The sequence below is a fragment of the Danaus plexippus genome, chromosome 17, assembly GCF_018135715.1.
Source record: "Danaus plexippus chromosome 17, MEX_DaPlex, whole genome shotgun sequence".
Classification (NCBI taxonomy): domain Eukaryota; kingdom Metazoa; phylum Arthropoda; class Insecta; order Lepidoptera; family Nymphalidae; genus Danaus; species Danaus plexippus.
Genome location: NC_083548.1, coordinates 5,377,748 through 5,393,616, shown reverse-complemented (window position 1 = coordinate 5,393,616; position 15,869 = coordinate 5,377,748). Strand labels below are relative to the sequence as shown.

The following is a 15,869-nucleotide window of genomic DNA, read 5'->3' as shown; positions in this document are numbered from 1 at the left end:
AATAAAACTACTTTAGTCCTAAGAAAAATAACCGTAATAGAAACTACGTGCGGTAGTTAATAAATTTTTCAGTTTAAGTTCTTTTTTAATTTAAAAAAAATGTAAATTCTAACTCTATTTTATTCTCAGTTTCCCTTTATCTTATACACTAATTATAAAATTTCGCTTTACTGCCTGTGAAAGTAAATATTCTATGATGGTTAAAAATAATGTCATCGAGATATTGAATTTAAGTCAGATTAAATAAATGGGGAAGGTAATATTTATATCAAAATTTTTGAGATGGTCTCCGGAGTAATCGGAATCCACATTGCTTACAAGTTATCATTTTGATATTAAATGAGAAAGACATTCTTGTTTAATAATATAATTTCAAAATATCGAAACAATTTTTCATTAATATTCTCAGCAATTTATCCCGGATAATTGAATGATGTGGTGGTATGTACAAAATTCTATTGAGGTTACAATCATGGGAATTAATGAAAATTTGAGTAATGGTATCTTAAGTGCTTCACTCATTTAATTAGGCAGACATTTTGAAAACATATTGCCGAATGTCTTTCAGTATGTTCAGTTTATATCACAGAAACCGCATTTAGCGTCTGCTGAGAAATTTTAAGATGGTAATAAAATGTATATAAAAAATACAAAAAAATTTATTGATGTCAGTTTTTATGGATATATGTATATAACCTAATTTTTATATGCAAGTTTTATATATATATATTTGCATGTATAAAAATTTAGTTGTTATACCTATTGTACTGATTGTACTGTAATGCAAGTGTTTCTTCTGAAATTAGATGAATGAAATTTATCTTAAGAGGTCCTGGTTCCCCCTATTTAATGTAACACTAAAAATAATCACAAAAAGAATCAAATGTTATAATTTTATCATTAAAATAAGCCATGTCTGTTGAGTGTATGAACCTAAAAACGTGCCTTAGATTAAGACATTTAAATTATATTACATAGTTAGTATAAGGTTTTATATTAGCATAAACTTTAAACGGAACAAAATGACAAATACATCTACGTATGAAAACGTGCAAAAAAAAGTTTGGTTACTAACAATACTTCTCTTAGTCATACTATAAAGCAATCTTAAATTTATCCACACAAAGACGCATATACACATACACGCCCATGGACACGCACACACAGACGTATCTCATTATTTCTTTGTTTATAAACACAATAATTTTATATCATGTCCAAGAAAAGGTTTTTATCACCAAAGAATATACTTGAATCCATAAGGTATAATAAACTTGTCACCAACTAACTTGCTAAGGAAAGAACCTATTCCAGACAATCTTCATGTAATCGTCTATTTTATTTTCTTTAATATATTTCGCACAAATGCAATTTACTTTTTATTATCCTTGACGTATAATAATTTCATTTTATTGATACTGTACGTATATTCTTTCAAAGTTTTAATTAAACAAAGAACTTCGGAGGAAATAAATTCTGTGTATAACCGCCACTAAAAATAATGCATCAAAATATCGTTTGATTGATGGCTTGTGTATAGAAGATTGAAGAGTGCAAAGTGATTTCATTCATTAGCGTGCCTTACTTCTGTTACTACCAAAATTATAATACTGCTAATTTTAAACAAACGTATTCTTATGTACTCACAGTTATAATAACTTCATGAATAAATGAACAATTAATTTCAGTAGAGATTTTGTATTCAAAATTGTGTACAAGATATTATTTAGAACTATTAAATGGAAATTGAATTTTATGCAAGTTACATATCCAATATGTAAATAATATTACTTTTTCCCATAATAATAATTTTATGTGTAATTTACTATTTTTCTAAATCATACCTGTGTGGATACCATTTTGTTCTGATAAAAAGAAACATATTTTCTCCTTCACATCACAATCTTGCTGTATTTAATAAATTCGTATCATTTACAATTTTCCAAATATTACATTATTTAACGGTCTTATAGGTGTTTATTCATATTCATTCATTCATTCATATATAGAAGAAGTATACGTCATTGATATTTAGCAGAAACGAATATAATATATTACCTATTTATATCTCACTACGTTTCCTTAATAGTAATATTATGGAAACTCATTGCTGTTACCGTTACGTCTTCTTACTATTTTCGTTACAATTTATTGAAGTAAACATTTTATATGACAGGCGACACAAATACCACAATTCAATATTAACAGTAAATGTTAGTTTTGAACCTGTTTCGTCACATCATATCATAGATTTGTGTAATTTGAATAGAACCTTATTAACTAATTCCAGAGCATTTGTTTCTTTCAAATTAAAATACCAAACCTGTCTTGTTGCTTCTTTTCTTCTAGAAGATCGTGAATAAAGAGTACTTCCTGTCGTCAAGTTACTCTCTCTTCTTTTTAATAATTATTCAAACGAGTACCAAGAAACTCTAGGCGCTTCTGTAAGTTTTAATTGCGATATTTTTTATTTAAAATATTTCTTTTACTTTTCTTTTAATTTGTTATTATGGATGCACTTTGACATTCCAGGTACAGACGCGAAAACACGAGGCAGGTCAGGTGGAAATCGTATTGTAGTATTTTCTTACAATTATGTAATCATTCAAAGCTAAAAAACAGTCTAGTACTGCGTTGACTTGATGAAATAAAATTTGTAAAATAAAGAAATGTCTCCTGTTTTGCATAAATATGTTTCTTATGATTTTTTTATCGTGTTACAATCTACAAACTGTTAAACATATTTTTCAACGTGTAGTTTTGTGAGCGTTATATTTTAACAATTTTTTAAATTTGTTTGTTAAATATTTAAAATAAGAATGTATCATACTTTTTTAATCTGATAAATTTTATATACAGCTTTGGTATTTAATATACAGATATGAATCTTACGTTAGGTGCTTAAAGAAATTTTTAACAGATAGTTTAAAAAATGTTCGATTTTATTTGCGTTGAACCGTTGTCACGATGAAACCACCTGGTAGGTTTTTATATTTTTGTACATAATATTGACTATATCAAGGTTATAATCAGAAGTGAGAAAGAATTAACGACTTTTTGTCGTAAAAGCTGGCTATTCTGTTTCAAACGTCGACATTTTGAAAACAGACGTTTTATGGGTTTAGAAGTTTAGAGAGTGTGTCTTTAGCCGCCGGGCATCACAAATACATTTGCGGACACTTTTTCAATTTTTTATTTTATTTCGAAAAGAAATGTGTTGTTTTAATTTTATTGCATTTGGGTTATTTTGATAAAAAAATAAACAGATTATCTTAGAATAAAGTAACAAATAACTGCATTAATAATACTTCATATAAAGTGGGGATCAACGAAGAACTTTTATTGTTTTTTATTAGGACGGTTTTTTCATCATTTCAATTACATTTCTCATAAAAATAAGCAACACAAAAAGGTTAGTAGCTATTCAAATTGATAAAAAAAATATATACACAAAAGCGGAAAACGGTATTAATTTTGAAATAAATAAATATAATTAAATTACGTGTTTTCTAATATTTGTAATGGTAATATTCGTCTCAATATTTCAATATACAAATTTTATAGACGTTATAAAATTGCTTCCAGAGGCGGTCAGGCTTATAAAGGTTTTCATACAGATTTTAAGGCTTTAATTTAGATGTCTGTTTACGGGTTATTGTATCATTGACTATCAAATAATATTTTGTTATTAAAAATTGTCGACGATAAAAGTCAAACGTATGTACATCCAAATTTTAAGCATTAGTATACAACTATACACCTAAATTGTATAGGGTATAACTTAAACTGCTACCTAGTGTTCAATAAGAACTTTTTCAAAAGATAATGTATAACCTATGAGAGTTTTGGTAACATCTATTAAATTATATATAAATCGTAATTACTTTTTATTTACTTCATGCTTACAAATAATTAATTCTTAGATTCAGGGTATCGTTACTAATACTTATACTTTTGTTTGGTATGGCACGTTGAGCCATCAGTCATGGCGAAGTTTGTCAGAATTTATTAAGCAATTTCCCACAGAAAAGCAGTGTCATCTGCTGTCTTTATCTATAAAAAATATGACTTAATAGATTGAAGGTCTTTTTGTTTACTGTTTCTTGGAACGGTACCTATATCATGAAAAATAATTTGATTTTCTAATCTTATAGAGAGCCTACGCTAAAAGTAAATTAAGACAGTTATTACCTTGCCCACATCAACTCCAACGTTGGATTTGAACTAAAATCTGCAACGTGTTTATTAGAAAGCTGAGTGCTTTAAATGACAACAAAGAGAAGAACTAATCATTCATAATTAATTTAAAAATCGTGATTAATCGATTACTCCGTTACCATTGCTACCTTAAGGAGGTAATAGGTTTGAACTTGAAGAATTCAACAGTTCTTGAGATAATTGAATTTGAACTACCGACAACTATTATGACCTGTTTAAAATTTCATGATTGCACACTTTGAGTAATCCTACACGTCCATCCATTAAAAACGTCACAAACTGTACAATTACAGCAACTTCTCTGTTTACATAACAACAGCGCTCTGTGATCATTGCTGTTTTCAGCATAGCTAATTATATTTAAAATACTCTATACTCCTATAATACTTCATTGCCATTAGTGCATTCTCAAGTATTTTTGTACTTTTATACGTGTAAAAATGATGAGAGGGTTTTATTATTTCTTCATATATCTGTAGTACTGATGCTTATTCATTTTTTTTTTGGGTTTCGGCATTTTCACAGACAACGTTGTGTGTCATTTAACTTCGAAAGTATGTAGTTTTTACTTATTTAATAAAAGCATCCTTATATTAATATAAATAAAACACAGAAAATATCTGCGTCTTAACCATCCATAAAATATCAAGAAAATAGAATATTGATATTTTTAAAAATCAACTTACCCTGTCATCCGCAACCTACATAAATTAGCTAGTCTTCTGTAAGATAACGTATATTTAACTTAATGTTGGGATGATATTAAGGAAGAAAGATATGTAAAATTAAGTGCTCTCATGCTGAAAATAGACTTTTAGTCACAAATATTTGTATACTTATCTGTTTTGCTCCATTATTTTTATAAAGTAAACAGTATGGGAGAGGATAATTTGATATTAAAGAATGTTCACTTGTGATTTAATATGAACTTCAGGTAAAAGATTCTCATCATTATTCTTCAAAGAGTAATTTAATTTCTTGTTGGATTGTTTTAAAGATAATATGCCAACGCGTTTAAAACAATTTACGTTCCCAATTTAGTAACATTGTAATTTTATATTGGACCTTCAATTTCTTGCAAAAAACATTGAAGGATCTAAAGATTAGTCAGACTCTGTTAAATTGATAAGTTTGCAATGCAAAAACTGGATATTGATAGTCGTAATGTCTGCAGTTAGAAAATACGATCTCGCTATAAATAATGTTCAAGCTAAAATAAGAAGCTACTGAAAGATAAAAGCGAGCTATATTATAGCACAAAATCTTATAGAAACTTGAGCATAGACAAATTGCTTCTTTGAAATTAAATTTCGTTGCTGTTTATACGAGATAGTTTCGTGTGCGCTCAAGCACTCGCATTTTTATTAAAACGACTAGCACTATTTTAAAATAAAATAACGGTTTGTTCTGAAAGATATGAAGGAATAAAAGTAATAAAAACGAGAAATTATAATTTTTGACTCAATTAATACATGAACCATCACCATTTATTGGAAATATATGTTATAGGAATAGTTTGGCCAATTGTGTAATTACTAGTTTTCTATTGGGAAGAGCTATAAATAACTGAAAAATGCCTAACCTAACCATGACATGTACTACAATCAGTGAAATTTATAACGTATAAGAAGTCTTTGTAACATTTGCTTAGTCGTCAAGAAATTTTCATTTTTTATGTCTAAAAGGCTCTAACTATTTTGAAATTATAAGGCTTGGGTCAATAAAACGATTTTTGTAAATATTGAACATTTTACTGTATTTCATTTATTAATTTATATACATTAAAAGTGTGCTGATTAGCTAATTATTATTATTATTGCATGAACTTTGAAACTTTGAACCTTGAAATAAAGTTAGATTTTTTTGACGATCTTAGTTATTGCGATAGTGGTATTGCGGGTAATTTTTTAATCATTATCAAACTTTTAATTAATTTTGGTACCTGATTACTACTCCCAGAAAACAATATTACAGAAGTCTAATAGTTTATAACTGGTCAGATTTTAAATTTTGAAGGTAGTATCCACAAAAACTCTTAAATTATAGATTAAAACCTTTTTCTATTTCGTAAATGATTTGTTTTATCAGTATTCAGATGAGATTATAAACGTCATTAATAAATGCTCCGGCATCAAAGTGATGCTCGATGTCATATTAATTTTAATGAGGTTCGAGGGCACGGTTTGAATAATTCGTTCTGTGTTAGCTGTTAATTAAATATAGACCTTGATAAAATAGAATTAAATACAACATTTACAACTACAATGAACAAAATATTTTTTGTTTTCGGATTACGAACTGCACTGTTTTCTGTAAAAAGCGAGCCTCGATTATGAACGAAGAAGCTTCAAAATGTTTTCTAGGTTAGGGACTTTAGTCATTTGCGAAGGAAAAATAAAACAATTGGATTTATGAAGGGTGAAGTCAAGTAGACTCGGATTTTCAAGCTCGTCAAATAAAAACAGGAGGACCTCCTTAATTTTTACTATCACTTCTTAAGTAGGTGGTTCTTCACGACAAGACAGTTTAAATAAGAGTTTTAGTGTAATATTTCTTCATATATTTAATATCACGTAACATTTTTGCTAAGTAAATTTAAAATATTATTTAAATCTAAAACAGTCAATTTAATTTTGATGGTAGAGAAAAATCTCACAGAAAATATAATGTAGAGGATACTTCGTCATACTTTTCTTATTACATATTCTTTGGTGATTCGTCAACCGAAATGTTCTACTTCATAAATTGTTTAGTGGATTATGAATATTATGAAAACTTATTACAAAAATTTTCTAAGAATAAATTGTGAAGACTGTAGAGAATGAAAAGATTTTGTATGGTCTATTCATTAAGAATTGGACATATACACGCTATTTTATATCTTATTCGCAAAAATAAGTATAAACAAATTTTTATCATAGCTTCTTTAAAGGAAGGCGCACTTTAAAATACTTCTGCATCCCAACTTATATCATAATTTTATTTCATGTGTTTTAAGTTTTTAATGTGAAATTTCACTCAAATGTTTTTGATTAAGCCTTTTTCCCTTTTATTACAATGAAACCTCCAGCCCATTAGTTGTGTTGACTAAGAATCAAAGACTTATCTTCAAGTAAACCAACTATTATATCCCTTGATAAAAATTAATGTTAGCAGCATTCCATCAAATAATGTGACCGGATAACATTAGTTATAGTAATAAATTGGGTTTTGTAAATTAGGCTAATTTAAAATTCACGGTTCCGTCATATTTTGCAAAACTAATTACAAACAACAAATAAACATCAACGCATTGGTGTTTCAAATTAACACTTGTGTACGAAACTATGCAATTTGATAATTTTAATTTGTTATATAATTTGTATCTTAAACGCTTGATTTATTTTAAAGTGCTCAATATTTTCATGAGCCACCTATTAACAAAAGCTCGTACTATTAATCTTGAACAAAAGTCAGTTTGTGAATTCTACTTTTATCTAATCGTAATAAAATTGTTCTTAGATTTTTCCTCCAATTTCACGCAAAAAAAAAAATCTGCTGGTTTACTGTCGATCGTCGTTAATGTAATAATAAGGACATTTTTGCTGCTCTAAGCAACAAATCTATCCGAATTATAATCTTGATATCGTTCAAGATTACTTCTAGAATTTTATAGTCTATTGATACAACCGTTACCGTAGTATACGCTTTTACAATAATCGTAAACAACTTGCAATATATTTATTCATATGGATTATTTTATAAGTTCCCAATAAATAAGTATTATATATTTTTTTTTGAAAAGACCTTAGGAGAATTTGTTATTAGTATATATTTTTTTCTTTTAATTCACTAGTAATTTATATTTTGTTTTTTTTTTCTTATAATTTATGCTTTTTACCTTTAAAAATTACTTGCGGGCTGATTATTTAGGAACTAAGACTTTAAGATGAATCCATCAAGTTAATTAAAAACATAAACCATCTGCCTGTGAAAACTTGGAACGATAATAAGGAACTTGTGTTCAATATAAAATCTTAGTACCGATATTCGGTTTTATTTTTTGGAACATCATTAAAAAATACCATTTAAATAGATGACTGTAAATGATAGAAGAGGAAATCATTAAAAATAAATAATAATAGGCTTTTAAGGTGTTAAAATTATAACGGTATCTTATCAAAAACACCCACGCTGTTATCAACACGGCGTATCAGTTCATGTTTTCGACATTTCCTTTCAGGTGGAACGAATTCATGTTAAACCCGTAATACTCGTAACCATTTTGACAGCTGAGTAGTCCCCTTAATAGTTATTGGTACGTAAAATCATTCAAATCCCGTGGGTTATGGACAAATGTATTTTTATTGAATGTTTGTCGTAGTAATATAACTTTCTCATTCAAGAGATTTAGTTGTTATTTTAGAAATATAAAATGTATTTTCGTTCATACTAAGTTAGTTTTTTTACGTAGTTCATGTGCTTGTTTAAGGATAAAAGTAAGCTTTTAAATTTTAAGAAAGCGTGTATATTATGAAATAAGGATTTGTCATAAATATATAAAGTTGTTGGTATTTATGCAAATTGTTTTAATTATAAAAGTGCAAACATGATATTGAGATATTTCCTTTCCTGCGATCTGTAGGCTTTTTATTTATAACTATGGTTAAGAACAACCAACAACCGCAACATCTGGTGACCTGGTAGTGCGGTAGGAAACTTCACATCTGACGTTTGTCATAGAACAGTTCGTTTTGTCCTGTAATATAATGTAGATTTAAATTGCTTTTATGGGTGCCTCTAGTCGTGAGTTTTAGTTATTGTGAAACAAAATCTATATTGATAAGCCGTACACATATTTCTAATACAACTAAGGACTCTCAATAATCGTCTCCTATAATATAATATAATATGTGATGCTGCCAATAGACCAATACGGACTATTATCGAGCAGTTGGCTAGTATTCGGACTTGGCAAATAAAGGTCAATGGTGTAAAAAATTGCAATGAAATTTTTCTAAGATATAAAATTTTGGAGAGCCATAAATAATTGACTTCGATAATATCTTTCAATCCAACAAATCATTTTGCTACATACTATAGAGCTTAATTAACTTGTATTCTTTTCACAAAAACAAAACAATATATATTTCTGGTACAGGTGCATTATATATATTAAACCGAATGGCTAAACAAGATATATTTAGTATTAAAAAGTGTAAAAAAAGTAAAAATAGAAAATATATGATTACACAGAAAATATTCATAGTACTAAAAAAATATATTTATAATTTTTATATGAAGACTACAAAGTATTTAAAATAAATAAATTAAAATGTGTAAAAAAATTGTCCCTTTAAACGGATACACAATTGCAATAATTTCATTCATATTGAAGGTTTGGTAGTAAAAATTCTGATGTTCTCATCTTAGTTTCCTATTGCAACAGAAATTTAAGCAAATAATATATATAAACATATGTTTAATTAATTATATAATTATAAACAGAAATATGTGGGTATTGATTCTTATTTATAAGACAAAAAGGATAGTTTTCATTATTCAATGTTTCAAAATACAATAGAATTAAGGTGCTTTTGACAAAAAAACTGGTGACAAAATTTATTTTTAATATCAAAATTAATCAGATGCATACAACGTATTTCTCGCTTCATTCGCCATTTGCTAAAATGTACAATGACGCAAATTGTCATGCATAGGATGAATATAAAACTCATTTTAGCATAAACGAGCGACAATTTAACTAACACGATTATTGTATCGTTATTTTTTTTTTGCAATAACATGATATAGTTATCAAAGTCCAACGTTACATAGACGTGATTATAAAATTATTACAATGGATTTATTTCTCTAACATTAATAGTAAGTAATAATTTTATTAACTGAAGAACATAATTATTCTAGGCACAATATTTCGCAAACGAATTAATTAAATACATTGGTATTAAAAGTGAACTTTGAGTAAATAATTATAAAGTAATAAAATAGTATTATTACTTAATTATGCTGTTCATACAGAATAAGTTAACAGCAAATGAAGAATGATTTTATACAATCAAACTTTGTTGGAATTAATGTCTCACTAGTTTAATTACGAGTTAGTATATGACGTATTGCATTCAAGATGCGTTCTTCATACTTTAGGCTGCAATTTACTAGTTTCAGCATGGAATATAAACGGTTAGTTAAGTCAGTTCCAAACTCTAGTTTAAACTAAGATCATAAGCATACATTGCATATATCTGGTATTATTTTAGTTAAGATTTTCATAGAAATAAATAAATGAAACGGTGTTCTTCAATATTATTAACATAGAACTAATATATTTCGGATATACTACGCGGATTTTTATTATTTTAAAACTACATAATCCCGACGTTTCGGTTACTTTTCAGCAACGTGATAACGGGCAGACGAGATGTATATCCGAAATATATTAGTTTCATTTAAATGAATAAAACTCGCGAAAGTCTTAGATCTCATTATTAACATAGAATTATTATTTCGTTTTTATGTAAACATATTTTATAAAGGATTAATTACGATAGTAACAGTGGGAGATAACAACAAAATAAGTGCATTGTACTATGAAATAGCTTAATTATGCATGACTATAAAGAATAATAGTTAAACATATCTTTACAGTTCTGATTTTTATAGAATATCTAATTGCTTGGCACTTCTCCTGTGGTTATTTTGAGATGTACTCAGAGAGAGGGGGCGGGATGTGGGACCTATTTATACAATCGTCTTGATATTGCTCATGAATTGGATGGTAAAAAAGTCTTTTTGCTAATGACATAATGTTTATATTAGGAAAAATCTTACTACAAACCACGCTGCAAATAGATTATTGAATACTCTAAGTGATAACGATATATATTAAGAAAAGTCAGAAGATACCTATACATTTTCAACAAAATAATTTCCTTCTCAGACTTTATTATTTTTTTATTGTTTCAGATATAAAATGAATACATCTCTGAATTCAGTTCTTCCAACAGAGGATACAAATGCTACAAACAGTGACTACACTCCATACAGCGACCGCATTGAAACCTACCTCGTGCCCATAATATTTGCTATTATATTTATTGTAGGAGTATTGGGAAATGGTACCCTGGTTGTTGTGTATGTGAGACACAGAGGCATGAGAAATGCTCCAAATACGTAAGTGTTAAAGATGTCTTTTATGCGGCCGGCCAATTTTATCTACACGTGAAATGTTTCCGTACTATTTGTAAATGTCGACGCCTCAATTTATTTTGTAAATGAGGTTGCGAATATTTATTAGGCTTATTTAAAAAAATGAAATTCGATTTACTTACTGTACGATAATTTACAAAGATCTTTCAATAGAATATAAGAAAATATTAAGTTAATGTATAATAATATTAAGACTGGACTATCCAAAGTAACTTATAAAAATTTTCAGATACATTTTTTCCCTCGCACTAGCCGACCTGCTCGTAATTTTGATTTGCGTGCCTTTTGTGTCGGTCATATACACACTTGAGTCATGGCCGTGGGGTGAGGCCATTTGCAGGATATCGGAGACTGGGAAAGATATAAGTATTGGAGTTTCAGTGTTCACATTGACTGCGCTATCAGCGGAACGTTACTGCGCCATTGTCAACCCCTTCAGAAAACTTCAGGTACAATACATTGTTATAAAAAATAGATTGAATTCTATTTGTAAGAAGTTTCTTACGGTATTTCGTTACATTCAATGATGTTTTCTATAAAATATTTAAGAGGGACGTTGTATTTGTTATTAAGTATATTAGAAAAATATATTAAATTGATTAACAATTTTAATAAAATCTGAGCGTCAATTTAGAAAAACATTCTAAAGTCTCTACACAAGTTTCAAGACGTAAAGAAAAGTAGAATAAGAAAATAAAAAAGTTATCCAATTCCCAAAGATAATAGAACATTCACTGGCACCAGTCTATTTCAGACCAATTTAATTCCACGAATAATATAATGTCACTAATAGCTTTACACTGTTGCTGTTATTTGGGCGATGTAATTTAATGAAGTAGTTAATTTTTTAGAGAGTCCTCAATTAAATGTTACCTTTAATTAGGAAGTTAGCATAGCTCGTTAGCGGTTTCAGTGTTGGCGTAACATGACGAAGAAAACTCGTGCAATGTGGAGCGTTGTATGAAACGTTTGTCTTAATGTTTGCTGTTTCCAAACATAAACTTGTTCAAAGCGAAATATAACATATACATGAATTTTAATAATACCTTCATAATAACACCTGTTAAACTATTGTTAATATATTACCGACCTTATATTAAGTTTTTTGTTACTTACAGCTTTTAATTAATTATATAAAATGGTTAGGTAAATTTTGAAGCATTTACTTACATTTTTATGATAAAAATTGTAAAAACAATGATATAAAATTTTCATTTTCCTTAAAAGAAAAAGCAAAATACGAACATAAAAATGCTTTCAATCGCGACGTGTGAATATTAAATTTGCATCAGCTTTTATAGGCTTAAGGGCTTGTTTTTCAGCTTCGTAAGCTACCTCTAGTATGTGCTACAATTATATGGGTGGCTGCACTCATCTTCGCAGCCCCGGCCGCTCTTTTTTCTAATATCTCAACTGAAGAAATAGACGACAATGTATCTATTGTTTACTGTTCTCCATACCCGGCTACGTGGAAGAATTATTCCAAGTACGTATAAAACTATCATAGTATGACAATAGTATTAGTTATCATTAAAGTTTTCAAAGGTTTTTGAAGAGGTTCTGTAATAAAGAGGTTTTGGAACCACGGATTCGTCCGTCCGGAATAGTTTTTATTTATTGGTTATGTTAATGAAAACGAATATTGATAAATAAAAACAGCCTAACCTACTTTTTATACAATAGGTATTTGACAGAGAAAACTCATTTCAAAATCTATCTAGGTATTTCAAAGATTACTTCGAACTAACACTAACGGAATTTTCAGAAAACTTTTTTTATTGTAATGTACCTGTATACATTTATAAGGGTTTTGTAAAAGTATTTTGTTTAATATCACAAACAGACATAGACGCTACGTTTCCTTATTCCAGTTTTCTATGAAAAAAAAATATGATGACTTTTTCGTACTGTCTAATATACAAATAACTGAAACTGTTTTCATATTAACCAGATCTTAATCGTCTTTGATATTTTTAACTTTCGTTAAATTCAACAAGCTTTGAATATTCAGTTTTTATCTTTAGTTTTTATTCGGGGATTAAGCGAATTTAAATAACAGTACTAATACAAATCGTTACAGTTTTTGCATTGGTGTGATTTCACAATTAAAGAGTTTTAGTAAAAAAAAAAAAAATGTTTCAAAATACGCATCATATTGAATATTTTTTGGAGCCATTACGATAATTATCTCTAATAAAAAGACTGTACAGATATAAATGTTGTTTCGATAGTCATTTTATTATTTAGGTAATAATTCGTTTTAAATTGATTGTTTTACGTTTTAAAGTAATAAAATCGTAGAATTCCATTCTCCTGCTTCAGACATTAAATGAAATTGAAAAGTTAAATTTGTAGACAAATGCCAACTGCTTTCTCATTACAAGAAATTCTCAAACTCCTTCTAACAAGGTCCTGTGTTCAAATTCCTGCTTACAAGGTCCAAGCTATGTTAACTAATATTTTTCCTGACAATAATTTTATATACAATGAAAAATGTAATTGGATTTAGTTTTAGATTTTAACCTGATGTTGCAATTATATTTCAAATCACATTTTAACGTTACCGTCTTCGTATACTTTATTCAAGTTTTTTGAATATGTACATTTTAAAATATATTTTTACTTAACGTAACTTATTCTATTACGTATTTAAAAAATTCAACTCCTGATATAAAATAAAAGCAATTATATGAATGGCCAGTTGTTGAAGTCAAAATTAAATTACCTTGACATTCCTTCAGATGGATGACTTTGACAAAAGCTATCGTTTATTACGCTCTACCGCTTCTGGTGATCGCATCCTTCTATTCGCTAATGGCTCAACGGTTATTGGCCAGTACTAAGGAGATGCCGGGCGCTCTACACGGTGGACAGGGAGAAGCTCAAGCTAAGGCAAGGAAATCTGTGGCCTGTATGGTCTTGATTTTTGTTATTGGTAAGAATTTATTTCTCTTCGATTTACTGTTTTTCTATCAAAAGCAGTATATTTATACGTGTAAAATATATTTAGTATTTAATTCACGCTATATCTAACACTCAAAATATTATCTTACACAATTTGGTTTTAGATCTCGATTCTAATTAGCACTAGTGTTATTATTTTAAAAATATATACGTATACATTTCAACAAATTAGTATTAATAAAAACTTCTGATAATTAACAGAAAAAAAGGTGTTTTTAATGTTACTTTGTTTTATATACCCGCTGTTTTCGTGTTTGTCTGTGTGAAAATTGATTAAAATATTTGGGTTACGTAATTTTACTTTGACTAGCTCTAACAAAACTTCTGAAATAATTAATACCGGGATGAAAATTTCAATTATCTTAAACACCGTTGCCAAAAGACATTTGTCAATTTTGTTATTATTTTTCAAAATCTGATTTTTCAAGTGTGCATATAAATGCATTAAAAATGTTATTTATTATAGTTTATGAAAAATTTAAAATATCTTAAGATTTTTAACGCCTTTTAAAAAGACGTAGACTAGAGGGCTTTGTATAATATACAATGTATTAAAACAGCTCTCTTTAAAAGGCCGTCCAATAATTTACGAAGCGAAATTTACATGTTTATATATCATTAACTCCTTACCCAAAAAGGCCTTTGTGAATGTATTTATTATTTTTAGTCTTTAGTGTACATTGTCGTTATTCTAAATGGAAACATAATTATATAAAAGTTTCTAATTTTCGATGAAAATTAAGTCCCAGAATGGTACATTTAAAATTTTAAGGTCGACCTCAATTTAGCATAAACAAAACTTTGAGGTGATAAAAAGTGACACAGAATTTTTAATGCCTCACAACAGTGAAAAAATATATTCTCATTTTAATTGAAACCGTGCAATTTTTTTTAACTATATACTCGTATATACGATATTTATCGCCTAAAGTAATAACTTCTCTCGGGAAATTACTGATAGTTGAATTAGTTCTATTTGTAAATTGTAAAGAGATTGGACTGAATATTAATATAAATGTTAACATATTTACTAATAGCTGTCGGTAATCTGAATTTGAATCATCAGTTGCGGTATGTGTTATTAATTGCAGTGACGAAATTAATGCGATCGGGTTTATCGTGAACATCAATTTGGATAAGCGGCGTATCGGTGTATGATAAAAGGAAGTTAGGAAATTTATTATCAGTAGGGTTAGAAGGGTGATTTTGATATCACTACATAAAAGGTTTTATCTGTATTGGCAACATGTTGCGATGTTCTTAATTTTTTTTATCAAAACAATTTTCTATATCAACTGATTTATTAAATAATATTATTTTCAAATTGAACTCAAAGAAAACTGTGATTATTTATCAAAATAAACAGTTAACGAATAAGCTTTTCAAGGAAGAAGATTTTTAGTATGGTTCGAAAAATGTTGACCACTATATTTTTTTTGTTCAAATTATAGATTCATTTTTAAGAAATTATTTTTTGA

The 15,869-nt window shown here is 28.1% G+C and overlaps 1 protein-coding gene across 8 annotated transcripts in view; it reads left to right on the top strand.

Moving 5' to 3' along the window:
* LOC116771381 (neuropeptide CCHamide-2 receptor-like) overlaps positions 1–15,869 on the top strand; it is a 30,855-nt gene that overhangs the window by 11,574 nt on the left and 3,412 nt on the right. For 4 of the 8 annotated variants that reach the window (XM_032663226.2, XM_061523330.1, XM_032663225.2 and 1 more), the window contains 4 exons: positions 11,185–11,391; positions 11,657–11,876; positions 12,750–12,913; positions 14,169–14,362. In XM_032663226.2, coding sequence (XP_032519117.2) covers positions 11,192–11,391; positions 11,657–11,876; positions 12,750–12,913; positions 14,169–14,362 — 778 coding nt within the window. In that variant the 5' untranslated portion in view covers positions 11,185–11,191. Of the gene's footprint in view, positions 1–9,964; positions 10,084–10,881; positions 11,113–11,184; positions 11,392–11,656; positions 11,877–12,749; positions 12,914–14,168; positions 14,363–15,869 lie in introns of those variants that run through there. The other 4 variants (XM_061523327.1, XM_061523328.1, XM_061523326.1 and 1 more) reach the window with 4 other exon arrangements.